This window comes from Hypomesus nipponensis, chromosome 21 (genome assembly GCF_054491055.1).
Source record: "Hypomesus nipponensis isolate SF chromosome 21, ASM5449105v1, whole genome shotgun sequence".
NCBI lineage: Eukaryota > Metazoa > Chordata > Actinopteri > Osmeriformes > Osmeridae > Hypomesus > Hypomesus nipponensis.
The window spans coordinates 3,699,438-3,725,569 of NC_140381.1; the positions used below are offsets into that span (position 1 = coordinate 3,699,438).

General features: G+C 52.3%; 3 protein-coding genes across 12 annotated transcripts; 2 read left to right on the top strand and 1 right to left on the bottom strand.

Annotated features, from left to right (window-relative positions):
- Window positions 1-28: 28 nt before the first annotated feature.
- Window positions 29-9,448, top strand: man2b1 (mannosidase, alpha, class 2B, member 1). 2 transcript variants are annotated; one of them, XR_014740493.1, is made up of 24 exons: window positions 29-169; window positions 657-759; window positions 1,005-1,178; window positions 1,421-1,614; window positions 1,705-1,837; window positions 2,046-2,191; window positions 2,599-2,798; window positions 3,195-3,315; window positions 3,455-3,533; window positions 3,628-3,737; window positions 3,890-3,997; window positions 4,245-4,361; window positions 4,466-4,648; window positions 4,886-4,983; window positions 5,076-5,196; window positions 5,325-5,443; window positions 5,614-5,715; window positions 5,819-5,906; window positions 5,984-6,064; window positions 6,209-6,430; window positions 6,725-6,868; window positions 7,017-7,140; window positions 8,306-8,897; window positions 9,037-9,448. XR_014740493.1 is itself a non-coding variant. In XM_084684758.1 (23 exons), exons 1-23 carry the CDS (start codon window positions 29-31, stop codon window positions 8,407-8,409), a joined length of 3,012 nt encoding a protein of 1,003 aa, XP_084540884.1. In that variant the 3' UTR covers window positions 8,410-9,448. The 2 variants fall into 2 exon arrangements, 1 of the variants encoding a protein (XP_084540884.1); XM_084684758.1 differs by having other exon boundaries at window positions 8,306-9,448.
- trmt1 (tRNA methyltransferase 1) lies at window positions 9,387-18,758 on the bottom strand. Of its 4 annotated transcripts, none has more exons than XM_084684761.1 (15): window positions 18,740-18,758; window positions 14,812-15,221; window positions 14,378-14,567; window positions 14,047-14,234; window positions 13,588-13,816; window positions 12,915-13,063; window positions 12,661-12,753; window positions 12,278-12,347; window positions 12,069-12,203; window positions 11,784-11,869; window positions 11,020-11,128; window positions 10,840-10,916; window positions 10,645-10,764; window positions 10,329-10,443; window positions 9,387-9,723 (listed from the first exon to the last, which is right to left on the bottom strand). In XM_084684761.1, the coding sequence occupies exons 2-15, from the start codon at window positions 15,204-15,206 to the stop codon at window positions 9,652-9,654; spliced, it is 2,028 nt and encodes a 675-aa protein (XP_084540887.1). In that variant the 5' UTR covers window positions 15,207-15,221; window positions 18,740-18,758; the 3' UTR covers window positions 9,387-9,651. The 4 variants fall into 4 exon arrangements, with proteins under 4 accessions (XP_084540887.1, XP_084540888.1, XP_084540885.1 ...); XM_084684762.1 differs by lacking the exon at window positions 18,740-18,758 and adding an exon at window positions 15,728-15,873 and having other exon boundaries at window positions 12,661-12,744; XM_084684759.1 differs by lacking the exon at window positions 18,740-18,758 and adding an exon at window positions 15,728-15,873.
- Window positions 16,311-24,379, top strand: nacc1b (nucleus accumbens associated 1, BEN and BTB (POZ) domain containing b). Of its 6 annotated transcripts, none has more exons than XM_084684765.1 (8): window positions 16,311-16,818; window positions 20,501-20,651; window positions 21,191-21,433; window positions 21,736-21,951; window positions 22,147-22,603; window positions 22,852-23,149; window positions 23,248-23,345; window positions 23,548-24,379. In XM_084684765.1, the coding sequence occupies exons 2-8, from the start codon at window positions 20,526-20,528 to the stop codon at window positions 23,856-23,858; spliced, it is 1,749 nt and encodes a 582-aa protein (XP_084540891.1). In that variant the 5' UTR covers window positions 16,311-16,818; window positions 20,501-20,525; the 3' UTR covers window positions 23,859-24,379. The 6 variants fall into 6 exon arrangements, with proteins under 6 accessions (XP_084540891.1, XP_084540890.1, XP_084540893.1 ...); XM_084684764.1 differs by lacking the exon at window positions 16,311-16,818 and adding an exon at window positions 16,994-17,106; XM_084684767.1 differs by lacking the exon at window positions 16,311-16,818 and adding an exon at window positions 17,252-17,377.
- Window positions 24,380-26,132: the final 1,753 nt, after the last annotated feature.

Here is a 26,132-nt window from a genome sequence, read left to right on the forward strand (position 1 = left end):
GTCACGTGACAGCGCGGAACAAAAACAAATGTCATATGATTCGTTTTCACTTTCCATGATGGCGGTGGCGACGCGTTTGTACCTCTGGATCGCCTTGCTGGTCCAAAGCGGTGTTTTCTGCTTCCCCATCAGCCAAGATCCCCAAGAGAGTCCAGCCTGTGGATACAAAGTAAGTTGTATTTTTAAGCTGGTGCGGTTTTAGAGCCATTTCAACACGGAGTAGATGACTAGAGACGCACATAGCAGCGCTGAACAGTCGTTCTGTCAATTTGAGTTACTTTCAATTTCACTAGCTATGTAAAGATTTGTTTTATCATTCTGACTATTTGATCGGTACTTCCCGTATGCCTCAAAGTTTAAGTGTGTGCATTTAGTTTTCCGATTTCTAAATGTAATTATTTTATTATTTGCGCTCCCTTAGCGTAGAACATCTATAAGATAGTTCCTTACTTCCCGGTGTGTCTCTCTCTCTCTCTCTCTCTCTCTCTCTCTCTCTCTCTCTCTCTCTCTCTCTCTCTCTCTCTCTCTCTCTCTCTCTCTCTCTCTCTCTCTCTCTCTCTCTCTCTCTCTCTCTCTCTCTCTCTCTCTCTCTCTCTCTCTCTCTCTCTCTCTCTCTCTCTCTCTCTCTCTCTCTCTCATTGTGTGTGTGTGTGTAGTCATGCCATGCAACGAAGCCTTCCATGCTGAACGTCCACCTGGTTCCTCACACACACGACGATGTCGGTTGGCTGAAGACGGTTGACCAATACTTCTACGGAGGTCAGTGAAACACGCCCCCAAACTCGGTAGTCAAATTGACCAGTGGTCACTATAAAACATATTTTTAGTTCTAAACACTGTATTGTCTACGTACTGTTATAGCGCGTGACAGTGTTCGGTTAACAGTTAACCCAGACCCATGTTTTACAACTATGACTGTAAAAGTGAACATATTAAAGATGTCACAGGTGTTTCACCTGATGCCACCTGATCCTGTGTGTGTGTGTGTGTGTGTGTGTGTCCAGACCGTAACAACATCCAGCATGCGGGGGTTCAGTACATCCTGGACTCTGTGGTGGACCAGCTTCTGAAGAACCCTGACCGGAGGTTCATCTATGTAGAGACGGCCTTCTTCTACCGCTGGTGGAAGAACCAGCCGGTCAGCATGCAGCAGACAGTCAAAGAGCTGGTCAACCAGGGTACGGACGCTCATCGCAGCCTCACAGAGGGGCGAGTCAGTAACCAGCTGAGCAGCGAGCGTGTGGTGTAACACCAAAGTCTACCTCTCTTTTCCTCCTTCCCCCATCGCACCACCCTCCTTTCCCCTCCTCTCCCCTTTACCCCACCCCTCCTCCTTCTCTCCCCTTTACTCCACCCCCACCCCTCCTCCTCCTCTCCCCTTTACTCCACCCCCACCCCTCCTCCTCTCCTCCACCCGCAGGGCGGCTGGAGTTTGTGAACGGGGGCTGGTGTATGAGTGACGAGGCCACCACGCACTACAGTGCGGTGGTGGACCAGATGACTCTGGGGCTGCGCTTCCTCAACGACACCTTCGGGGCGTGCGGTCGCCCCCGCGTGGCCTGGCACATCGACCCCTTCGGCCACGCCCGCGAGCACGCCTCTATGTTCGCCCAGGTGGGGAACGCACTCTGACTCAAGCTCTCTCTCTCTCTCTCCTTCTCGCACACACTCTCACTCTCTCTCGTCCATCTTGTTCTCCTCCAGATGGGTTATGACGGCTTCTTCTTCGGTCGTCTTGACTACCAGGACCGTGATCGTAGAATGCTGGCCAGAGAGCAGGAGCTGCTCTGGAGGGCTTCAGACAGCCTCACTGCCCCTACCGCTGACCTGTTCACTGGTACACACACACACACACACACACTCGTAGGTACACACACCCACCAACTCGTAAACACACGGCTACACACTACATATACATAGACACACACACACACACTGGTGCTCACACACAAACACACACAGGTGTTGCTCTTTACCAGAAACCTCGAATCCAGCTGAACCTTGAACCTCTCGTTGACCTCTGACCCTTCACCCGTGACCCCCAGGTATCCTCCCCAATGGGTACAACCCCCCTGAAGGGTTCTGCTGGGACCAGTCATGTGACGACCCTCCAATCAGAGACGACCCCGACCTGGAGGACTACAACGTAGACGATGTGGTGTCCCGCTTCCTGACGATCGCACACGCTCAGGTTAGACACACACATACACACACACGCTCAGGTTAGACACACATACACACGCTCAGGTTAGACACACATACACACGCTCAGGTTAGACACACACATACACACGCTCAGGTTAGACACACACACACACGCTCAGGTTAGACACACACATACACACGCTCAGGTTAGACACACACACACACACACACACACACGCTCAGGTTAGACACACATACACACGCTCAGGTTAGACACACACATACACGCGCTCAGGTTAGACACACACACACACGCTCAGGTTAGACACATACAGTGAACACACACACACTCACACACGTCAGGACTGCAATCCTTTGTCAGAAAACAGGACTATGACTCTGTCAGTCGAATCTGTGATGACTCCCACTCACTCCCCTCTCTCTCTCGTCCAGTCGTTGGTGTACAAGACCAACCACATCATCATGACCATGGGCTCAGACTTCCAGTACGAGAACGCCAACCTATGGTACAAGAACCTGGACAAGCTGATTCGCTACGTCAACGCCCAGCAGACCAATGGCAGTGACGTCAACGTGCTCTACTCCACCCCCTCATGCTACCTTCAGGAACTACACCGTGCCAACCTCACCTGGTGAGCACTGCAAGCCTGTCACACACGGGGGGACCCGGACATACACTGGACCAGCTTGGCTAGGAGGCTGGGTTTAGCGTGCTAGGAGGCTGGGTTTAGCGTGCTAGGAGGCTGGGTTTAGCGTGCTAGGAGGCTGGGTTTAGCGTGCTAGGAGGCTGGGTTTAGCGTGCTAGGAGGCTGGGTTTAGCGTGCTAGGAGGCTGGGTTTAGCGTGCTAGGAGGCTGGGTTTAGCATGCTAGGAGGCTGGGTTTAGCATGCTAGGAGGCTGGGTTTAGCATGCTAGAAGGCTGGGTTTAGCATTATTCTCCACATCACATCACTTTTCTTTTTTTTTCTGTCTCTCCCTCCATCTCTCTGTCTCTCTCACTGTCTCCCTTGCCTCCCCCCCCCCTCCAGGGCTCTAAAGACAGATGACTTCTTCCCCTATGCTGATGCAGCTCATGACTTCTGGACGGGCTACTTCACCAGCCGGCCCGCCCTCAAACGATACGAGAGACTCAGCAACAGCTACCTGCAGGTCCTCTCTCTCTCTCTTTCTCTTTACCTCTCTCTCTCTACCTCTCTCTCCTGCTCACTATATATGTCATCTCTTTTTCAATCTTTCTCTCTGCCTCTTTGTCTTTCTCTGTCAAACCAACTGTGTGTGTGTGTCTTAGACCTGTAACCAGTTGGAGGTTCTAGGTGGGCCTCTGTCCAGACAAGGTGTCTTTGGAGCAGGAGACAGTGACACCATGAGTAGGTACACCGTTTCCTGTCACACTTCTACAAGCCTGACCCTGATTGGAGGACAGCCGGGGTGACGGACAGTGTTCTGTTCTCTGATTGGCAGAGAAGGCCATGGCCGTGGCTCAGCATCACGACGCCGTGTCCGGGACAGAGAAGCAGCACGTTGCCAACGACTACGCCAGGAGACTGGCCGATGGCTGGAAGCACTGTCAGGTGTGTGTGTGTGTGTAAGATAAGAATGCAAGATATGCAATGTTTTGATTATCTCTCTCTCACACTCTGTCTCTCTCTCTCTCTCTCTCTCTCTCTCTCTCTCTCTCTCTCTCTCTCTCTCTCTCTCTCTGTCTCTCTCCCCTCTCTCACAGGTGTTGGTCAGTAACACTTTAGCAGGTCTAACTGGTTCGTCTATCCAGCGTGTGTTCTGTGACAACCTCAACATCAGTGTCTGTCCCCTCACCGAGTCGAGCAAAAAGGTACACACACACACACACTCATACTCATACATACTCTTATCTGCATTCATGAACTGAATGGGCTCGATGACTGTCTCTCTTTCTCCCTCCCTCTCTCAGTTCTCAATGAATGTCGCTCTCTCCCTTCCTCTCTCAGTTCTCAGTGAATGTCGCTCTCTCCCTTCCTCTCTCAGTTCTCAGTGAATGTCGCTCTCTCCCTTCCTCTCTCAGTTCTCAGTGAATCTCGCTCTCTCCCTCCCTCTCTCAGTTCTCAGTGAACGTGTACAACCCTCTGGGTCGTGTGGTCAGCTGGTCAGTCAGGCTGCCGGTTAACGGGGCCGCCTACACCGTGTCAGACGCCAGCGGAAACACGGTGGACAGCCAGGTGTGTGTGTGTGTGTGTGTATCTGTCTCTCTGTGTGTCTGTCTGTGTGTGTCTGTCTGTCTGTGTGTGTGTGTGGTCACTAACTGCCCCCCTCTCTCCTCCAGGTGGTCCCAGTGTCCAGGGCAACCCAGGACATCCGCATGGACAGAGGGCACGCCATCAACGAGCTGCTCTTCCAGGTGCAGGCTCCCCCTCTGGGCTACACCACCTACTCTATCTCCCTGCTTCAGGACGGGCCTCCAGTGGCTCCCCCGTCTCCCAGGGCCCCCAAGGCCATAGAGAACAAGGTAGGTCTTTTTCTTTTTTTTTTCACCCCCAATAGAATTATATTGGGGAGAGAAAACATGAGTTATTTATCATTAAACATTAGTTATTTATCGTGTCGTTGACGTGACAAATACAGTTAATTTAAACTGACCACCTAAAACTAAGAAGATTGGAATGATTGAAGTTGGGATTGTGGGTTTTGCTCAAGTGGATGGCTGTCGTTGCGCTGACCTGTGACCCTCCCTCCTGACCTGTAGTTCCTGAGAGTGACCTTTGACCCTGACACCGGCCTGCTGAGCAGCCTCAGTAACCTGGAGACCAAACAGACCATCAAACTCACACAGAACTTCTACTGGTCAGTACGCACACACACACACCTGCCTCAGTAACCTGGAGACCAAACAGACTGCAGATCAAACTAACACTGTGTGTGTGTGTGTGTTTCAGGTACAACGCCAGTGATGGCCGTAACTCAGAGAGTAACCAGATGTCAGGAGCCTACATCTTCAGACCCAACTCGTCCACCCCCTTCATCATCAGCGAGACCGCCAAGATTGAGACGCTGCAGGTACACACACACACACACACACACACACACAGGATCTCAAAAACTTCAAACATCCATTAAGAACTCTCTCCAATGTCTTCTCCCCTCTGTCCCTTCCTCTCTCCTCACCTCTCCTCTGGGTGCTTCAGAACTCAGTGGTTCAGGAGGTGCGTCAGAGCTTCAGCCCCTGGGTGTCCCAGGTGGTGCGTCTCTACGCCCACAGCAGAGCCCTGGAGCTGGAGTGGACTGTGGGGCCGTTGCCTATAGGGTGAGGGAGAGAGAGGGAGAGAGGGGGGGGGAAGGAGGTCCTATCTGCTGTGAAGTGGGTGGACTTGCAGAGTGAGAACACCAGGGGGCGACAACACACCACCACAATGGCTTCATCGTGTGTTTCACTCATTACTATCTCCTCTCTGTCCCCCCCCCCCCCTCCCTCAGTGATGATCTGGGGAAGGAAGTTATCACTCGTCTGGACAGTAGCATCAATTCTTCCGGATTCTTCTACACAGACTCCAACGGCAGAGAGGTGCTGGAAAGGAGGTGAGGAGTGTGTGCTTCTGACCTGACACAAAAACTGCTATATTTATATATCCTGTAAATCTACAGTATTGTTTTTTTTTTACATCCTGTGTGTGTGTTACAGGAAAGACTTCCGTCCTACCTGGAATCTGAAGCAAAGCGAGCCCATCGCTGGCAACTACTACCCTGTCAACTCCCGAGCATACATCAAGGTGTGTGTGTGTGTGTCTGCAGCATGCCTGTTCATACTGGGCTGAGCCCTGACCCCTGACCTCTGTTGTGTGTCCAGGATGACTCAGAGCAGCTGACTGTGGTGACGGATCGCTCTCAGGGAGGAGGCAGCATCCAGGACGGCTCTCTGGAGATCATGGTGACACACACTCTACAGTTGTCTTCTACACAAACCCCACACACACACACACACTTGATTTACATTTCACGCACCCTCTATCTCTCCCTTTGACGGTCGTCTTCTATGCAAACCTCCTCTCCAAAACACACTCCCGTCCCCCAGCTCCACAGGCGCCTGCTGTACGATGACGTGAGGGGGGTTGGGGAGCCCCTGAACGAGACGGGGGAGTACCCCGAGGGCCTGGTGGTCCGGGGCCGCCTCCTGCTCTCCCTCAGCCCCCCGGAGCAGGCGGCTGACACACACCGCCCCCTGGCCCAGCAGGAGGTCCTGCAACCCCTGCTCACCTTCACCCCTGGAGAGCTGCACCCCAACACCAGGCTGGAGGTGAGGAGAGGAGGGTGTAGTCGTTTAGCAGAAACCCTTATCCAAAGCGACTTACATTAAGTACAGGGACATTCTCCCCGAGGCAAGTAGGGTGAAGTGCCTTGCCCAAGCACACAACGTCATTTGGCACTTGAACCAGCAACCTTCTGATTGACAGCCCCAATTCCCTAACCGCTCAGCCATCTGACACCCTAGGGGCTAAAGAAGGCTAGTAGCTTATACAGTTTTGACCTGAACCCTCATCATCCATCCACCATCCTCTCTCCCTGTCCTCCTCCTCCTCTCCTGTGGTAGTTCTCAGGTCTGCAGGCCGCGCTGCCCCCTGCTGTGCACCTGCTGACAGTGTCCCAGTGGGACAGAGACTCACTGCTGCTCAGACTGGAGCACCAGTTCCAGGCCTGGGAGAGCAAGCGCTACTCCCAGCCTGTCACTGTCAACCTGCAGGTCAGACACACACACACATACACAGACACACGCACACGTTCATATTATGAGCCACACACACATACACACACACACACATGCACGCACACGTTCATATTATGAGCCACACACACATCTCCCTCCCCCCCCCTCTTTTCTCTACCTGCAGAAGTTGTTCTCCACTCTGGACGTGCTGGGCGTGTCCGAGATGAACCTGTCGGCCAATCAGTATAAGGAGGATATGACCCGTCTGGACTGGATGCCAGAGACAGGCGGTAGACACGCAGGTAGAGAGACAGGCGGTAGACACGCAGGTAGACAGACAGGCGGTAGACACGCAGGTAGAGAGACAGGCGGTAGACACGCAGGTAGAGAGACAGGTGGTAGACACAGGTAGAGAGATAGGCGGTAGACATGCAGGTAGAGAGACAGGTGGTAGACACGCAGGTAGAGAGACAGGTGGTAGACACGCAGGTAGAGAGACAGGTGGTAGACACGCAGGTAGAGAGACAGGTGGTAGACACGCAGGTAGAGAGACAGGTGGTAGACACGCAGGTAGAGAGACAGGCGGTAGACACGCAGGTAGAGAGACAGGCACCAGACACAGGTAGAGAGACAGGCACCAGACACAGGTAGAGAGACAGGCACCAGACACAGGTAGAGAGACAGGCACCAGACACAGGTAGAGAGACAGGCACCAGACACAGGTAGAGAGACAGGCGGTAGACACGCAGGTAGACAGACAGGTGGTAGACACGCAGGTAGAGAGACAGGCGGTAGACACGCAGGTAGAGAGACAGGTGGTAGACACACAGGTAGAGAGACAGGTGGTAGACACGCAGGTAGAGAGACAGGCGGTAGACACGCAGGTAGAGAGACAGGCACCAGACACAGGTAGAGAGACAGGCACCAGACACAGGTAGAGACAGGCACCAGACACAGGTAGAGAGACAGGCGGTAGACACGCAGGTAGACAGACAGGTGGTAGACACGCAGGTAGAGAGACAGGCGGTAGACACGCAGGTAGAGAGACAGGTGGTAGACACACAGGTAGAGAGACAGGTGGTAGACACGCAGGTAGAGAGACAGGCGGTAGACACGCAGGTAGAGAGACAGGCACCAGACACAGGTAGAGAGACAGGCACCAGACACAGGTAGAGAGACAGGCACCAGACACAGGTAGAGAGACAGGCACCAGACACAGGTAGAGACAGGCACCAGACACAGGTAGAGAGACAGGCGGTAGACACGCAGGTAGAGAGACAGGTGGTAGACACAGGTAGAGAGACAGGTGGTAGACACAGGTAGAGAGACAGGTGGTAGACACGCAGGTAGAGAGACAGGTGGTAGACACGCAGGTAGAGAGGAAGGTAGAGAGACGGGTATAAGACAAAGGTAGATATATCGTAGTGATGACCAGAACAGAACCCTTGTGTTGCGTTTGACCCTCAGGTGAGGAGCCCCTGCAGAAGCCCCTGGGAGACCCCTCTGTGTGGGAGGTGACCCTGAAGCCCATGGAGATTCGTACCTTCCTGCTCCGGGTCAAGCACAGATAGCCAATCACCAACCTGCATTCCACACCGCGAGCCAATGAAAACAAAAACAAAAAAAATCCATTGACCAATCCGCTTTCAGCTTTTGATTGTGACTTCACTTGTTGCTACTGGACTTGACCAGAGACAATAAACTCTGAGATTCTGCCGCTTCACTTAAAACTGTGTTTTTAAAAGTTTCCACTTACAGTACAATTTTTTTTTTTTTTATCTTGAAGTTGTATCTCAAGGTCATAGAAAAGTGCTCCAATGTTCAACATCCTCTTCCTGCCCATGATTACCCTGTCGTAGAAAGATTCTTTTCTGGAGATGCAACTCTTCCCTGAAGCTGCAACTCTTCCCTGAAGCTGCAACTCTTCCCTGAAGCTGCAACTCTTCCCTGAAGCTGCAACTCTTCCCTGAAGCTGCAACTCTTCCCTGAAGCTGCAACTCTTCCCTGAAGCTGCCTAAAACAATGAAAGCAAGTTCACATTTTCAGTTCCCCACCATGCGTAAGTGCCATGTATCCAGATGTTCTCCAGACTTCCTGTGTCGTGACCCTGACGATAGATCAGGAATGTCTGTATGCAAACTTTTAACAAAGGTGGCAATATTCCAGCTTTCTTTGTTTAACTTCTTTGGTGTTTCCAGGAAAGACCTGTCTTGTGTCCCACCCTGTGTTTTGCTGCTGTTTAAAGAGAAAGAGTGACACACTGGGATTTTCGGTGACACAAACTCCTTTTCTCTGGATGAAACCTTTGCCACATGCCGAAGGAGAAAAACTTCTCCCATTTCTACATGTGATCATAATGGAGCATGTCTCGGACACGCTGCATGACCGTGACTATCTGTGAGCTCTGTGCCTCACTGGTGCCTCCACTGTGGGATGCCTTTTTTCTCCAAATGACAATCGATTTCTGTGTTGATCAATAAACACCTGAGAAATAAAAGTTTAAAGAACAGGAAAGCTGATCCGCACTTTGATCACACACACGCCAGAGTTGCCATAAGGACTTTATTAGACCGCTACAACAGTCATCAAATAAAACTGAAATAAAATGTCTCATGTAGCCTTTTGTGGTGTATTGTGAACATCCATGGGTCAGCACTTCCTGATGCAGTGGAACACAGAACACAACCTCTCAAGGTTCTTTTTGAAAGTTCTGAAGTGATGTCATCCACTAGAACTGAACACCCGCCCGCCCCCCCCCCCAAAAAAAAAGCACGATAAGATTTTTAACAAGTGAAAGAAATAGAATGGAAGCATCACTCCATCTTTTCTCCATCTGTCTGGATGTCGTGGGAGTAGCAGCATTTTTCGCCGTAGTTGCATGTGCCCTGAGGGATGGGAAAAGAGAGGGAAACAGAAAGATGGTGACTAAACAGATGGCATTGCCTCGCTGTGTGCCTCGTTCACACTCTAAAAAGAGGCAGAACATGGTCCATGGTGCGTGCGTGTGTAGTAGTGAGCGCTTGACCTTCTCTACCAGAACAGAACCAGAACAGTATGAGGTGTCCGGGACAGTTCTTGAAATAAACAACTTTTTAAATAAACTGTGGTTCCAGTATAGAAATGAGTCGTTGTCGTCAGAGTAGTTATTGGTCCTGTACAGTCCTGAGGGTGTTGTGGTGAATGTAGTCCTTGTTACTGTGCCGTCCTGAGGTGTTGTGGTGAATGTAGTCCTTGTTACTGTGCAGTCCTGAGGGTGTTGTGGTGAATGTAGTCCTTGTTACTGTGCAGTCCTGAGGGTGTTGTGGTGAATGTAGTCCTTGTTACTGTGCCGTCCTGAGGTGTTGTGGTGAATGTAGTCCTTGTTACTGTGCAGTCCTGAGGGTGTTGTGGTGAATGTAGTCCTTGTTACTGTGCAGTCCTGAGGGTGTTGTGGTGAATGTAGTCCTTGTTACTGTGCAGTCCTGGGGGTGCTGTGGGTGAAAGCGTGTACCTTCTTGAACTTCTTGCAGGGGTAGTTCTTGAGCTGGGAGGAGTCGGTGATCTGATTCTTCCTCTTGTTCTGGCCCTGTTTCCTCCTGCCCTCCAGGTCTGACGAGATTCCTCCACTGAGGAAGGGAGGGAGGTGGGGTGGAGGGGAGAGAGAGGGAGCGAGCGAGAGCGAGAGAGAAAGGAGGAAGCGAGGCGAGAAAGTGAGAGAGGGAAAGACAAGGTAATACTAGACTTGAGCCTAACATTCATTCCTCCTCTGAACAGGAAGTGTACGATGCTTCATCCATCGTGTGTGTGTGTGTGTGTGTGGTACAGACCATGCTCTGGCACGGGCCTTGGGGCCCCAGTAGGCCTGTGGGTTCTCCTGGAAGCGGGTCAGGTGACGTCTACGAGACTGGGGGTTGGCGTCTTCCCTCACCTCGAAACATGCCTGCAGACTGGGGGGAGGGAGGGGGGGAGGTCACTATCTGGCCTTCTGCCACAGGTTGTTGCCTGTGCCGACGCACACTCACGTGGGTTCTGTGGAGAGCAGTCTGAAAGCAGGACTGGTCTCCGACAGCCTCTCCCTCTTCACCGGGTTGTTTTTCTCCTGAACACACACACACTATGATCAGTGTACATCTCCAAGCTGCTGCCCATGGTGCACACGCACACACACGACTCTGGAGTTCTATTCCCATGATGCACCTCACCCAGCAGCGCATGATGTCCCAGAGGACGGAGGGGGGGGCGTCGGTCTTGATGGCGTTCTTGCAGGCGTGAGACAGAGACACCCTGTATCCAGCGTGGAGCAGTGCTGACCTGGAGAGAGGGAGGGACGAGGGAGGAGAGAGGGAGGGACGAGGGAGGGACAAGAGAGGGAGGGAGGGAGGGACGAGAGAGGGACAAGGGAGGGAGGGAGGAGAGAGGGAGGGAGGGACGAGAGAGGGAGGGAGGGAGGAGAGAGGGAGGGAGGGACGAGGGAGGGAGGGACGAGGGAGGAGAGAGGGAGGAGAGAGGGAGGGAGGCGAGAGGAGAGAGGGACGAGGGAGGAGAGAGGGACGAGGGAGGAGAGAGGGACGAGGGAGGAGAGAGGGAGGGACGAGGGAGGAGAGAGGGAGGGAGGGACGAGGGAAGAGAGAGGGAGGGACGAGAGAAGGAGGGAGGAGAGAGGGAGGAGAGTGGGAGGGACGAGGGAGGAGAGAGGGAGGAGAGTGGGAGGGACGAGGGAGGAGAGAGGGAGGGAGGGACGAGGGAGGAGAGAGGGAGGAGAGAGGGAGGGAGGAGAGAGGGAGGGAGGAGAGAGGGAGGGGAGTGGGAGGGAGGCGAGAGGAGAGAGTAGAGGGAGATAAGAAAAAAGTACAAAGGGTAGAGATAGAGGGGAAGAGAATTAGGCGAGGGTGATGGAGCGAGAGGGAGACATGAATGTCATGAATATGTAAATATCGTTATGATAACGAAAGGTGTGTGTGTGTACCTGAACTGGAGAAGAGGAGGGGTGCTGCAGTGTAACGTGCTACTCAGATTGTCCACCGCATAGTAGAGAGGTACATCCTGTAGCTCCTACACACACACACGCGCACACACACTTATTATATGGGTGTATTTAAATAACCTTGTTGTAAAGTTGACCCCTGACTGCTTCCTGTCGACCCGACTGCTTCCTGTCGACCCCTGACTGCTTCCTGTCGACCCCTGACTGCTTCCTGTCGTCCCGACTGCTTCCTGTCAAACCCCTGACTGCTTCCTGTTGACCTCTCACCTCCGTGATCACGCTGAGCATGCCCTCGATGCGCTTGGACGTCCCGAAGCGAGAGGGGTTCCCCGACACGGCTTCTAGAACCTTCTGGACGAACGCCACGTCATGGAGAGGCTCCGCCCAAATAGGACCTCCCAGCTGGAGGGGGGGGGTGAAACTATGAGGGTGTGAAACAGGCACACTGTGTGTGTGTGTGTGTGTGTGCATCATACCTGGTGTCTGTGTCCACAATGTTCACACACTGGTCCGACAGGGGGTCCGGTGGCTGCAGAGTACTTCATGCTGTAACACACACACACACACACACAGGTCACAGCCAGTCCCAGGCATGTAGAGCAGTGGCTGAGCAGGCAGACAGACAGGAGGAGGTGTGCAGACATACAGGCAGACAGACAGGAGGAGGTGTGCAGACAGACAGGCAGACAGACAGGAGGAGGTGTGCAGACAGACAGGCAGACAGACAGGAGGAGGTGTGCAGACAGACAGGCAGACAGACAGGAGGAAGTGTGCAGACAGACAGGCAGACAGACAGACAGGAGGTGTGCAGACAGACAGGTAGACAGGCAGACAGACAGACAGGGGTCAGGTGTCTTACTGTTTGCCCTGGTTCATCCTCTTGCCCATCCTCTGGAGGTGGTAGGCCCCACATCCTACACAGTTATACACCAGAGCCTGCTTACTGCGCGCACACACACACACACACACACACCGTCACACACAGTCACTGCTGGGGTACAGCTAGAAGACTTTTTAGAAGAAGTGTTAGAAAGTGTTATTGTGTACACACTGTTGTGCATGTGCGTGTAGGTATATGTGTGTGTGTGTGTGTGTGTGTGCCTGCCTACCTACCTGACAGAGTTCTTGACCATGGCCTGGCCGGTGTGCACCCGGACGAACACGCGGATGTAGAAGTCCACGCTGACGCAGAGCAGAGGCTGGATGTAGCGCTGGTACACCCCGGCCCTCTGGTCCACACTGTGCAGGATGATGCGCAGCGCCTGGGGGGGGGAAATGATATCCAATCACATGTCATGTCAGGACATGAAAGTGTGTGTGTGTGTGTGTGTGTGTGAGAGCCTCACCATCTTGTGGCAGTGTGTGTGTGTGTGTGTGTGTGTGAGAGCCTCACCATCTTGTGGCAGTGTGTGTGTGTGTGTGTGTGTGTGAGAGCCTCACCATCTGGTGGCAGTGTGTGTGTGTGTGTGTGTGTGTGTGAGCCTCACCATCTCGTGGCAGTGTGTGTGTGTGTGTGTGTGTGTGAGAGCCTCACCATCTCGTGGCAGTGTGTATGTGTGTGTGTGTGTGAGAGCCTCACCATCTCGTGGCAGTGTGTGTGTGTGTGTGTGTGTGAGAGCCTCACCATCTCGTGGCAGTGTGTGTGTGTGTGTGAGAGCCTCACCATCTCGTGGCAGTGTGTGTGTGTGTGAGAGCCTCACCATCTCGTGGCAGTGTGTGTGTGTGTGTGTGTGTGTGTGAGAGCCTCACCATCTCGTGGCAGTGTGTGTGTGTGTGAGAGCCTCACCATCTCGTGGCAGTACTTGGCCTTGATGGACACAGAGCCGTACTTGCTGTAGCAGGTCTCTCCGCTGTTGCCGGCCATCACTGCCATGTCGGTGCAGGTCACACACAGTAAGCCTCCGTCGCTCACCGCCTGCACCGCCGCGTCCAGGAAGGGGGCGGGGCTGCCGTAGGGGTCCAGGTCGATGACGTCGTAGCGATCCCTCCTCCCTCGCATCTCGTACATCAGCATACTGAGGGAGGGGGGAGGGATGGGATGAAAAGACGCATCAACTTCAATATAAAGGAAGGAAGTTTGGCTGAAAAGTTCGAGGGAAAAGGGCATGACAAATGCAGAAATTATAGATAGATAGATAGATAGATAGAGAGAGAGATACAGAGAGAGAGATACAGAGAGAGAGATACAGAGAGAGAGAGAGAGAGAGAGAGAGGCAGAGAGAGATTGGCTGGCAGACAGACAGACCTGGCGTCTCTCTGGCTGGCCTGCAGCAGGTGAGTGACAGAGTTGTGTTGGGCGTTCCTGGCGATGAGGGCGGCAGCCTTGGCTGAGAAGTCGTTGGCCGTGACGCTGCGCAGTCCTGGGACCTCCAGGGCGAAACGCACCGAGCGCAGCCCAGACGCAGCCAGCCCCTCAAGCACGCGCAGACCGCTCTGAGGAGGGAGAGAGGCAGGGTCAGAAGCACACACACACACACACAAACAAACAAACCATTCTTGGGTGGGGGGGTTACACACACACACACACACACACACACACAGATGTACGTACGCAAGACCTCATCCAGGTCCCTCACCTCACACCTCATCCCCGGTACGACCGTTTCAAGCGGCTCCTCCTCCGTCCTTCTCATCTCCTCCGCCTCTCCCTCCGTCCCTCTCTCCTCGTCCAGGCACACCACCACGCGTTCTTTCTCTCCGGGAACCACCACCTTCACCCTCCTCTTCAGCAGCTGCTCCCTGGAGAACTCGGTGACCACGGCACACCTGGAGGGGGGGGGGGGTGGAGGGGGAGAGAGAGAGGGTGGAGAAGGAGGGGGTGGGAGGGAAGGAAGGAAGGAAGGAAGGAAGGAAGGAAGGAAGGAAGGAAGGAAGGAAGGAAGGAAGGAAGGAAGGAAGGAAGGAAGGAAGGAAGGAGAAAGGGAGATAGGAGGGTGGAAGGAGAGAGTTGTTTACTCTTGTCGAAATGTCATTATTTAGATCCAACAGAAGGCAGGTCAGTTAAACTCACGTCAGATCTCTGTTGAACTCCTGCACTGGATTGTAGAACACTTCATTGGCACTGGGAAACAAGATGGCAGCCTTGCCCTCCCTGACGACCGTCTCCCCTGGCAACAGCCCTGTTTGCACCGTCTTCGTCTCCGTATCATTTGTAGCGCCAGTATATTCTTGAGTTGTGCTCTCCGTTGGGGAACTTGAGATAGGGGACCGAGGCTTGGCGTCTGCCCCGGCCAGAGTGGTCGTGACCAGGGGGTCCTGAGTTGCTCGCAGGGGCTCCATGGTCCTTAGTCCACGGTAGGTTTCAGCGCCTACGGCTCTGAGACGTTTGTGATGAGTGGGACGGATGCGGGGTAGTGGCTGGAGAGATGAGGCGAGAGAGAGAAACCGAGCACTGCGCACGATCATTTACGCCTCTCCATCCTAAGGAAAGAGATGATGACCGATATAGTACCACACCTTGATGACCCTACGCAATCAACGTTTACGAAACAACTAACTTCATTGCATGTCAGAGACCAAAGCAAATACACTCTCGCTAGCTAACAACTCTTTCTCAGACAGTATAACCAGCTGACTTAGCTGTAATTAGCAAGCTAACTAAAGACATGTCATGATTCAAAATGAATGCGACCGTGTTCTTGAACAGCAGGTCGTAACCACTCGGAATAAGCAGCTGTGTCCATGCTAAATGACTGCTTATTTTCAGCGCTCGTTACAATAATTAGTTAGTGAACGCCTTTCAGTAACTTGTGAGCCCCGGTTTACTAGCTAACATTAGCTAGCTGACACCTGTTATACAACAAAGCTAGCTTGTTATCGGGTAGTTTTGTTATTAAGCATTTACACAGGCACTTTGTTTCTTGTACCTTTCATCAACTAAACATGAGACTTCAAAGGTATATTCGTCACAAGACTTCACAACTCACAATTTGCTCTGCTCCGAGTTGGCTTGCTTTACCACATGGACACTGACGTGCTTATAGAACCACAACTACGGAGGCCGACTGAGTTTAGATAGAACGAAGATGGCCTTGGCCAACTGCGCAGAACGCCCCCGGGTGACTAGTAATGCTATGTAATATAACGTAACTGGTGTAACGTAAGGACACGTACTGCACAGAGCAGGTCATTCATGTCCATGCCCCAGTTTTCAAGCCTAGAACGTGACAGGAGATTGAGCAAAATGGGTTAGGTAAAATATTCTTAATTCGATACGGCCAAATAAGAGTGTTATGAGCTTTAGAATCAGGACATCAATGTAAAAGGCCTTTTGACAAATATAATTAGACATTTTAATTGAAGCATTTATATTTTATAGTGATTCAGGGCCGATTTAATTGAAGTAATATATTATGACTGTGTAATAATTTATGGCTGTTTGAATTGCAGTTACATTTGACCGTCGTCACATTTATACCCAAAAACTTCATAGAACTTCAATCGCTTACGTTTCGACTGCAGTTGGGAACCAACAGGAAATAGTTCGCAGCTTTATCATGTTAGTTGTATAATGTGTCAGGTTAATCGGTGTCGGTACTGCAGCTGAGACCCCGCAACGGCATTTTATAACGGCCTGTCATGGGCCGATTTATCCGAATGTCAACATCTGGAGGGGGGCGCTATGACAAAAATAACGGACAGATATGGTAAAGATATTTGGAGAAATGTTTGATAGGGCAGGAGAGAGATAGAACGAGAGGGAGATAAAACGAGCGAGAGAGAGAGAGAGATACAGAGAGGGAGAGAGAAAGAGGCACACACACATTTTCTCTCCAGCACTTGAGTTTAGTCAGAACCTATTTGGTATTCTGTGCGCGAGCTTCCAAGACCCCCGAGGCTCACCTGCCGAGGTCTAGACGCTCGAGCTCACTTTCTTTTTAGCACCGGGACACGTTACTGTTCCGTTCAAACCGGGAAGGAAACTACCAAGGAGGCTGCCAACAGGCTCCACTTACTGTCCCCGGTCAACTGGACACGAGGGAGTCCCTGCGTGGCACGGAGACAGCGATAACACCGGGTACGTGAATTGAGTATGTGGGTGTCGTGATGTGAATTGGCACGGGCAGACAGACGGAGCGGGGCGGGTTGGATGGAGACGATTTGTCTGCGCAATCGGTAGCTCTGTGATCCCACCCTCCTTGGGGAGAAAAGGAACGCTCTATAGCCTCGATAGCTCTGCGCTCGGCGTCTCGCCTGTGCTACTGTACTGCTGTTCACAATGAATGGCTGCCTGTAGCGAAGGAGAGGGAGAAAACGCGTCTGTGGTCCTCCATTGAAACACTTTCCAAACGAAAACAGCGAGGGGGTGAGTTTTACCCGGGTTCATGCAGGTTTATCGGGGTCACGGAGGACAAGGGAATTCGTCAGTTGAAGGCTTGCCGGCGTTCTGTGATTTCCAGTAAAGGAGGAATTCGGATCGGTTCGGAGTGATTTTAAGGGGGGGGGGGGGGGGGGGGGTTAGCTATTGTTTTTGGGAAGGTGTGCGATGGGGGATGGGCTCATAGGGACGGCACCAACAAAACTTTAACCACTTCGCCGACATCACACATCTAGCGCCGCGGGCTGTCTCTTTCTCGGTGAGTTTCGATGCATTCTCTTCTCCACTCTTCTCAACTTTTTCACAGCCTCGGGTCTGTGCATTTCAGATGGCAAATACAAGTGTTTCTCCAGTAGAACATAAATAAATACAATTAAGTCGTATTAAATCGGAATTATTAATTACATTTGAGTGACTAACATCTCGGGTTGCCGTTAAGTGGTTTTAAATTGTTGTCTAGTCTTAGACTAGTAGTCTAGCGACTTGAAGCCCCCCCCCCCCCCCCACCCCTCCCCTCATACTCTGGATCAGTCTGGCTCGCCCCCAGTTGCCGTATTTGTCCCGGGATGACCTGTTGATGTCGGGGAAAGATGGAGCGGGGATCACCCTCTGAAATTCTTCATGCAACATCCCAAAATGAGTCGAAAACACTTAACGATTGATTAATCACGCAGAGAATTCATTGATGCATTGTTTCGGGAGTATAATTAAATAATGAAATCGCCTTTAGAGCTCTCCAGATCACGCTATGGGCGAACCCAATTTTTGTAACAGTGTGCATCCCGTCTCCGTAGCAAGCTAGGCCCGACGAGGTAACTCAAGCTACAGTCATCAGACTGCACTGGCACAGAGGGGGCGAGAACGCGGTGGACGTAAACTCTTTAATATTTCATTTGTTCGACTATTTTTATGACAAAAATCGTGCCCGTGGCTTTGTTGATAAAGAGGAGGCGCCGCATCGACATTGCCGAAGACCCGTGGTAAACGTTTTTTTTTAAGAGATACTTTTACGTTTTGCGTGGCCCCCCTCCCGGCCCGTGCCACTCCAAATCCTACCGGGCAACGACGGTGGCATAGACGGGGCACCGATATCTCTTGCTGCCCACTCCGGCTCCCGCGTTGCCGCTGGCGGGGTTCTCCACCCAGGTGGGCCCGGCGAGACATCGCTGTGATACACTTTCATGTGAGATTGTTTGATTAATGTTTAATTTCCTAATGCATTCCGTTTGAAGTTTTAATTTTAATCGGGCTCACGGGAGGCTAGATACGGTAGCCACATGCCGGCAATCAAGAAGATTCACTGCGATTGTTTTTTGAATTTTTATTTATTAATAGGTTATATAATGCAATGTTTATTTGATTAAAGTGCTGTTGGCTTTTGATTAATTAGGCCTACATAAACATGAGAAATCTAAACGTTTTAACACTGAAACATTATTTTACCTATGCTAAATCTTTAGCTTAGCTTGCTGCTACTTGCTAACTGGCTGCCTCCAGCCTCCTAAAACCAGGAAATTGAATTTAATTTGCCCTGCTTAGGCTACAAAATATTGACGTATGGATAGCCCAATAAGAACTTTCTCACTTTACAGAATGAGATCAGATAAAAAAAAAATGTTACCATTCTTTGCATGTCTTCATTTGATCACACAAGCTTGCACAACCTTAAAGTCAACTTGAACTGTTATGGAATCCCTAATTCTATAAGTTATAGCCCAGAAGTATATCAATCTGTCAGCGTCATTACGTCTGTTCCAGACAAACTGCTGTGTGTTGACATCATAATGTGCTTATAATGAGACGCGCTCAGGGGCTCAGTGTTAAAGGTCAATAGCCTGAAATCAGCCGCCTTTGTGGTAAGGAAAGTTGTTCTGACCTACGTGACCTTATGTGTGGCGCAGAGGAAATACTAACTAATTGGAAGCGCTTTGAAGGTGTCAGATTCGACTGTGAACTTTAAATAAATAAACCAATTTCCTTATAATATAAACGGTGCATATTGCATATGATTAAAATTATGATCAGTTAGCCTGTGCTTTCTTGCAAAGCAGAGGGTAGACAACAAACTTATTCGACTATTCTATGTATCATTTATTTGTATTTTATTGATTTATTTTGTGGCTGCTTGACAACAGTACATACTAGATATTGCATCATTTAATTAAGTAAATGTAGGTCTTATTTGATATTCGGGATTATTGAGTGATTAATGGCCTAATGTAAATGGTCTGTCTGCCTGTGTACAAGCTTTAGTAGTCAGATAACATGGACATCAAAAAAGCGCTACAGATAATAATAAAATGATACAAATTGGTATTTACATGCTTCTCTGTGTCCTTGAGATCGTCAATGCTGGTATTCATCAGTGATCACATTTCAAGACGAGTGTCGAGGTTAACTGCTTGACCTGATTCTTAGGTCGCACAACGTTTCCTCCCCTCTACGATGAGGGCAGTATTCCCCTCTCTCTCTGTAATAACCATTAGGGTGTCTCCGATTAGAGAGTCAAATATAGATTTCTCTCGTTTCAATCTTCTGTGGTTTACATTCAGTCACAAAAAATGGCTTATTATTAAAAATAGCTTGTAAGAATGGTTTCACAGGCAACATGCAAATTCTTACGGACATAAAAGCCAATTGAGCTAGTTGAAGCCTTCTGAAAAGAAATGTCTTGAGTTTATAATAGTTTGGTTTGAAGGGAGGTTTTGTCATTTTTTTTGTTGTGAGACTTGTGAGGCTGAAAAATCCTAAAAAATTAATAAACCCAGAAAAGTTATATAACCCTGTTATCTTTTTGTCTCATTCAAAAATATGAAGTAGGTCAAAGTCAACACAATAGATTTGTTTATTTATTATTTATTTGTCTGCAAGTCAGTACAACCGAGTTGAAATTGAAATGAGTTGATTAAAGTAGTTTATTTTGGCCCCATGGTTGTCTGGTTATAAACAATTATATACCTCTGCATATTTCAGATATTACATAATCATAGTTTTAACGGTCTCCCCTTTTCTCAATCTCCAACCCACTCTCTGTCCCACCCATTCTCTCTCTTTCTTCTCTCCAATTCTACCTCCTCTTCCTCCACTCCATCACTCCATAACCTCTCCCCACACCCCTCTCATCTTCTCCTCCTCCACTCTCCCCTCCCCCTCTTCCCCCTCCACCCTCCACCCCCCCCTCCTCCTCCTTCCTCCCCTCCCTTCCCTCTCCTCCTCCACTCCTCCCCCCTATCCTTCTCCCCTCCCCCTTCTCCTCCCCTCCACCCCTCCCTCTCCTCCCCCCCTTGTCCTCCCCCCTCTCCTCCTCCCCCTCTCCTCCCCCTCCCCCCCTTCCTCTTCCCCTCCCCCCTCTCCTCCCCCCCCTCCCCCCTTCCTCCCCCAGACCCAGTGGTGCGGGGCAGAGCGTTATGGCTCAGACTCTACAGATGGCGATCCCCAACTTTGGTAACAATGTCCTGGAGTGTCTGAACGAGCAGAGGCTGCAGGGGCTGTACTGTGACGTGTCTGTGGTGGTGAAAGGCCACGCCTTCAAGGTGACAACACACACACACACACTAAAACACACACTATAGCACACACACCCGTGCACAATAGGAGTCACAATAGTTCCAGGTTTTTTCTTCTTCTTTGGTGGCAGAAGAACAGTATGGTTATTGATGTGAAATGTGACTTGGAATAGCTGAATCCCGTCCAGATTCCACCCATTCCTTCAATCGTCTGTTTTATCCATTCTTCTATCCCTCCCACCCTTCAACGTATCCATTCTTCCATTCCCGTTTCCCCCCCTCCGTCCCCCCGTCCCTCGCCCCATCCCATCGACCTATTCATTCTCACATCCCTCTGTCCCTCCTACCTTTCAATCTATCAATTTTTCCATTCCTCTACCCCTCCCTTCCCTCCTCCCATCAACCCTTCCATCTCGCTCTCCTCTCAATCCATCCATCCCACCGTTCTGTTCCTCCCTCCAACCTTCCGTCCTCTCCACCCATCCAAACCTTAATCCTCTCCCTCCCCCTGCTCCCTCCATCTTTTCTACCCCCCCCCCCCCCCCCCCCCCCCCCCCCCCCCCCAGGCCCACCGTGCGGTCCTGGCAGCCAGCAGCTCCTACTTCCGGGACCTGTTCAACGCGGGCGGCAAGAGCCAGGTGGTGGAGCTGCCCCCGGCGGTGCAGCCCCAGAGCTTCCAGCAGATCCTGGCCTTCTGCTACACGGGCCGCCTCAGCATGAACGTGGGGGACCAGTTCCTGCTCATGTACACCGCCGGCTTCCTGCAGATCCAGCAAATCATGGAGAAGGGGACCGAGTTCTTCCTCAAGGTGTCCTGTACCTTCCCTGTTACTTCCCCCTCTCCTTCTTACTTCTGAAGTACTTCTTTTTTTTTTCGGATAACTTTTGACGAAAAACGGGTCGTCGTAATGGTTCTGAGCCCACACTTCTGTACTTCTTTACTTTAACTTGAGTGTAAAAGTGTAGTCAGCACTTCAGCTTTGACCAGAGACTTTTCCAAACACGAGTATCTGTACTTGAGTGAAGGATGTGTGTACTTTTTTTCCCCCCCATCTCTGTTTCTCACCACATGCTGACTGTACCTCTCTCTCCCCCCTCTCTCTCCCCCCAGGTGTCCTCCCCCAGCTGTGACTCCCAGGGGCTGCACACCGAGGAGACCCCGCCCTCCGAGCCCCAGAGCCCCGTCACTCAGACGGCGGGCGGGGGTGGGGCCGGGGTGGTTGCCACGGCGTCTGGGAGGCCCGCCTCCTGCCTGACGCCCCTCCCCCTGGTGTCGAGGGTGAAGACGGAGCAGAGCTCCAGCACGCCACAGCCCACTCCCACACCGGTGGGGCTGACCTCGGACCTCACTCACACACCGGGGGAGAGAGGGGGGGGAGAGAGGGGGGGGAGGGTTCTGACTCAGCATTCTGGCTAATACCACAGACGAGTTCATATTAACCCCAGGGGCTATATGTTTATGTTTGAAGTGTTTCAAATGAGTTTTCATTAACAAGAAATGTCAATCATCCTCCCCCCACAGCCGGAAGCCTCCTCCTACTCGGTGGTGTGCACCCCGGTTGCTAAGCGCCTGTGGGAGGGTGGTAACCGTGACGGCGGGGGAGGCTCGGGCGGGGGAGGCGGGGGCGGGATGCGGAAGGCCGCCCGCTACTCCTCCTCCGCCTCCTCCGCCTCCTCCCAGGACGCCTCGGGGCGGGGCGTGGTCGGCAACATCGCCACGGTGATGGGGAACGGCAGCGGGACGAACGGCAACCACAACAACAGCAACAACAACAGCAACAACGGCGCCGGCGGCAACCACGTGGGGACGCCGGAGGGGACGAGCCCGGGGACCCTCAGCATGTACACCAGCGACTCCCCCCTCAGTTACCACGACGACGAGGAGGAGGAGGAGGTGACGGACGACAGCACAGAGGAGCAGTACAGACAGATCTGTAACATGTACACCATGTACAGCATGCTGAACGTAGGGGCCACAGGTACGAAGCGGGGGGAGTGTGTGTGTGTGTGTGGAGGAAGTGTGTGTGGTGTGTGTGGAGGAAGTGTGTGTGTGGTGTGTGTGTGTGGAGGAAGTGTGTGTGTGTGGGTGGAGGAAGTGTGTGTGTATGGTGTGTGTGTGGAGGAAGTGTGTGTATGATGTGTATGGACTTCCATGTTTGGCATTGGAGACTCTGCCAACTCCTCACTGTGTGTCTCTCTCTCTCTCTCTCTCTCTCTCTCTCCCCAGTAGCGGGCGAGCGCGTGGAGGCCCTGCCCGACCACGTCACCTCGGAGACGCGGGGGGGGCGGGGGGGCCGGGGGTCGCGCCAGGGAGACCTGGCGTCGCTGCCGGCGGAGCTGATCAGCCAGATCGGTAACCGGTGTCACCCTCGGCTGTACGAGGAGGGCGACCCGGCCGAGAAGCTGGAGCTGGTGACGGGAACCTGCGTGTTCATCTCCCGTGCTCAGCTCATGAACTGTCACGTCAGCGCCGGCACACGCCACAAGGTGCTGCTGAGACGCCTGCTTGCAGCCTTCTTCGACAGGTGAGGGGGGGGGGTGTGAGGGCGTCAGACTGAGGACTCCCTTACGTTAGTGTCAGGCACTAAAGGAGGTGTGTTGTGTGTGTTGTGCCCCCTCCCAGGAGCACGCTGGCTAACAGCTGTGGAACCGGCATCCGCTCCTCCACCAACGACCCCAGCCGCAAGCCTCTGGACAGCCGTGTCCTCCACGCCGTCAAGTGTGAGTGGCACACACACACACACAAGATAACACACACAGACACACACACACACAGGATAACACACTCAACCACACACATACAGGCCGGACCCTCATTCTCCCCCTCCCCCCTCCCCCCTTCCCCCCTCCCCCCCCCCTTCCCCCCTCCCTCCCTCCCTCCCTCCCTCCCCCCCTCCCCCCTCCCTCCCTCCCCAACCTCCAGTCTACTGCCAGAACTTCGCCCCCAGCTTCAAGGAGAGCGAGATGAACGCCATCGCAGCCGACATGTGCACCAACGCCCGCCGCGTGGTGAGGAAGAGCTGGATCCCCAAGCTGAAGCTGCTCATGGCCGAAGGCGACGCCTACTCCGCCTTCCTGGCCGACAACGTCAAGATGGAGGCGGACGCCCTGGGGGCGGAGCATGGCTTTGACCCCGCTTCCTTGGAGGCGGCGGCGGCCAATGGCGACGCAGGGACCTCGGCCCCGGATGGTCTGCAAGGGGGCGGAGTGGCAGACGGGAGCACTTTGTTCTGAAGCGGGGGGGTGGGGAGAGGGGTGGGGCCTGGAGAAAGGAGGTGGACACGCCCCCCTCAGCTGTGAGCCCTGGTTCCTGATTGGTCGCTCCGGCAAGTTGTCGTCCGTGAGCTCGGATGACACGTTTCCTTTTCCTGTTTTTCTTCTTCTTTTTTCCAGTTTTTTAATTTTTTGTGTGTGTTTTTTTATTTTATTTTTTGGATGTGTTCTTTTGTCTGCCTTTCTATACGTGGGTGTCTGTGTTCCTCTTGCTCCCTACATCATCCCTCCTCCTGTCTCTCTCTCTCTCTGTCCCGGAGCCCTGCGCGGGCCAGCCTGCCAGAGAGAGAGATCGAGGGATAGAAAGAGAGGAGGAGGAGGAAGGAAAGAAAGAGTCGTTCTTTGATCCTGAAGACGTGATATTGTTTTTACATGTAGTGGTAGATGATTCCCCCCCCCCCCCCCCCATTACTTTCCTCTAGGAACATCCTCTGTTCATTCATGATATCCCACCTTTAATACAGCTGAAACCCCATGAGGGGCGGGGGGGGGGGGTCAGCTTTTGAAATGAGGGGGAGGGGTGTCAGGGGGGGTCAGTGTGTGGGGGTGGGGATCTAGAGTCAGCCTGCTCTGAGTGTGTGTGTGTGTCTAGCCTGCTTCTAAACAGTCCCAGGAGGTCCTCATGTTGACCAGGTACACGGCACGTCACCGTCAAGGGGGCTTCTAAGGGGAGGGGGGGAAGGGGAGGGGAGGGGGAGGGGAGAATGCTTTATCCTGCATATAGGTACGAGTTTATACCCCCCCCCCCCCCCCCCCCCCCCCAAGCTTCTAAACATGAGTGCTTTTCATGTTTCTTTCTTTTGTTTTCCTCCACTCAAATTAGCCATTTCTCCTTAGGCCCCCCCCCCCTCCCCTCAGCGGGACTCCCAGAGGCAGAGGGCTCGGTGTGTCGTGACCCCCCCCACCCCCACCCACCCCCACACATGTTTCAGTCTAAAAGCTTCTGAAACTGCATCTCCGTTTATTGTCCGGGATTGGAGGGTGCTTGTGTAGCGAGGCGCCATTTTGTTTCTGGTCTTGTCAAGGAGTCTGTGTGCGTGTAGGAAGGGGGGGGGGGGGGCTATTCATCGCCATGGACACAAGCTCAGCTGAAGTGCCCCGGAGGAGCACACTATCTGCACGTATAGTCGCTTGGCGTGCAGCAGTCGCTTGGCGTGCAGCAGTGCCTTGATGTAGCTGTCTGTACCGCACATGCACACTCTCAATGTGTTTGTCTGTGTGTCACATGTTCCGCAACAGAGAGAGAGAGAGAGATACCAGACAGGAGGGTTCTCACACGCTTGGCCGCCCCATTCTTCCTTCAGTGTCTGTGTGTGTGTGTGTGTATGTGTGTGTGTGTCTGTGTGTATGTAGTCATACGCACGCACACACTCACACACTCGGTTGCACCCAGAATAACAGTGCAGATGCACATGGAGCTATAGACTCCTGGTCAGGTCTATATATAGACTGAAAGGTGAGTTTGATTTACCTCAACAGAGTTTACTTTGCGGGCTGTTTGCATGGGCTTTGGTGTGCTGAGAGAAGTAAATCAAGTGCACCCAGTAGCCAGGGCTGGTAGACACGAGGATTGTTTGTTATGATGACGGGGGCAGCTCTGCCTCATGTCTGAGGTGGTCTGCCTTGACTGTGTTTGGGCTAGGATGACAGACATCACATACAAACGCCCCTCACTAAAACACACACACTGAGCACACGCGTAGCATTGGAAACTCATAAACAAACCCACTCACTCACACGGACATGTGACACACACGAGAGCCCCACCCCCCCCCCAGCCTCCCCACCAACCAAAATAACTGGTTGATCTTAGAAAACCCACCCTGTCTAGGCCAGTGCTAACCTGCACTTGGACGCCTGACCTTGGGAAGAAAATCGATTGTTTCTTTTTAGTTGTTGTTGTTGCTTGTTGTTAATAATATCAAGGTATTTGGTTTTTTTGATATGAAAGGCTATGTTGTCAAAGAGAGCACCTGACCAGAGTGGACTGGCTCATTAGGCCCTGGGGGTAGGGGGAGATGTACTCCCCCCTCTATTTTTGACCCATGTGGTACAATCCTTTTGAGAGGCCACCAAGTTTTCTCACTGAAGAGAGAGAGAGAGAGAGAGAGAGACATTTGCACATTTGTTATTTTATTTTTGTATTTTGTATGTGTTTGTTTCAACGCTGCCTTAAAGGAAGGAAGAAAGGAAAGGGTCTGTGCCTGAGAGGGAAGGAGGGAGAGGGAGAGAGAG

Excerpts from the sequence above, each read along its gene's own strand:
- man2b1 (XM_084684758.1), top strand. The coding sequence starts at position 29 with ATGTCATATGATTCGTTTTCACTTTCCATGATGGCGGTGGCGACGCGT. Across the intron at positions 5,907-5,983 it reads ACTCCCGAGCATACATCAAG|GATGACTCAGAGCAGCTGAC; the intron begins GTGTGTGTGTGT and ends TTGTGTGTCCAG. Across the intron at positions 7,141-8,305 it reads GACAGGCGGTAGACACGCAG|GTGAGGAGCCCCTGCAGAAG; the intron begins GTAGAGAGACAG and ends TTTGACCCTCAG.
- trmt1 (XM_084684761.1), bottom strand. The coding sequence starts at position 15,206 with ATGATCGTGCGCAGTGCTCGGTTTCTCTCTCTCGCCTCATCTCTCCAG. Across the intron at positions 14,235-14,377 it reads TACCGGGGATGAGGTGTGAG|AGCGGTCTGCGCGTGCTTGA; the intron begins GTGAGGGACCTG and ends CTCCCTCCTCAG. Across the intron at positions 13,064-13,587 it reads CCAAGTACTGCCACGAGATG|GCGCTGCGCATCATCCTGCA; the intron begins GTGAGGCTCTCA and ends TCCCCCCCCCAG.
- nacc1b (XM_084684765.1), top strand. The coding sequence starts at position 20,526 with ATGGCTCAGACTCTACAGATGGCGATCCCCAACTTTGGTAACAATGTC. Across the intron at positions 23,150-23,247 it reads CTTGCAGCCTTCTTCGACAG|GAGCACGCTGGCTAACAGCT; the intron begins GTGAGGGGGGGG and ends GCCCCCTCCCAG. Across the intron at positions 23,346-23,547 it reads TGTCCTCCACGCCGTCAAGT|TCTACTGCCAGAACTTCGCC; the intron begins GTGAGTGGCACA and ends CCCAACCTCCAG.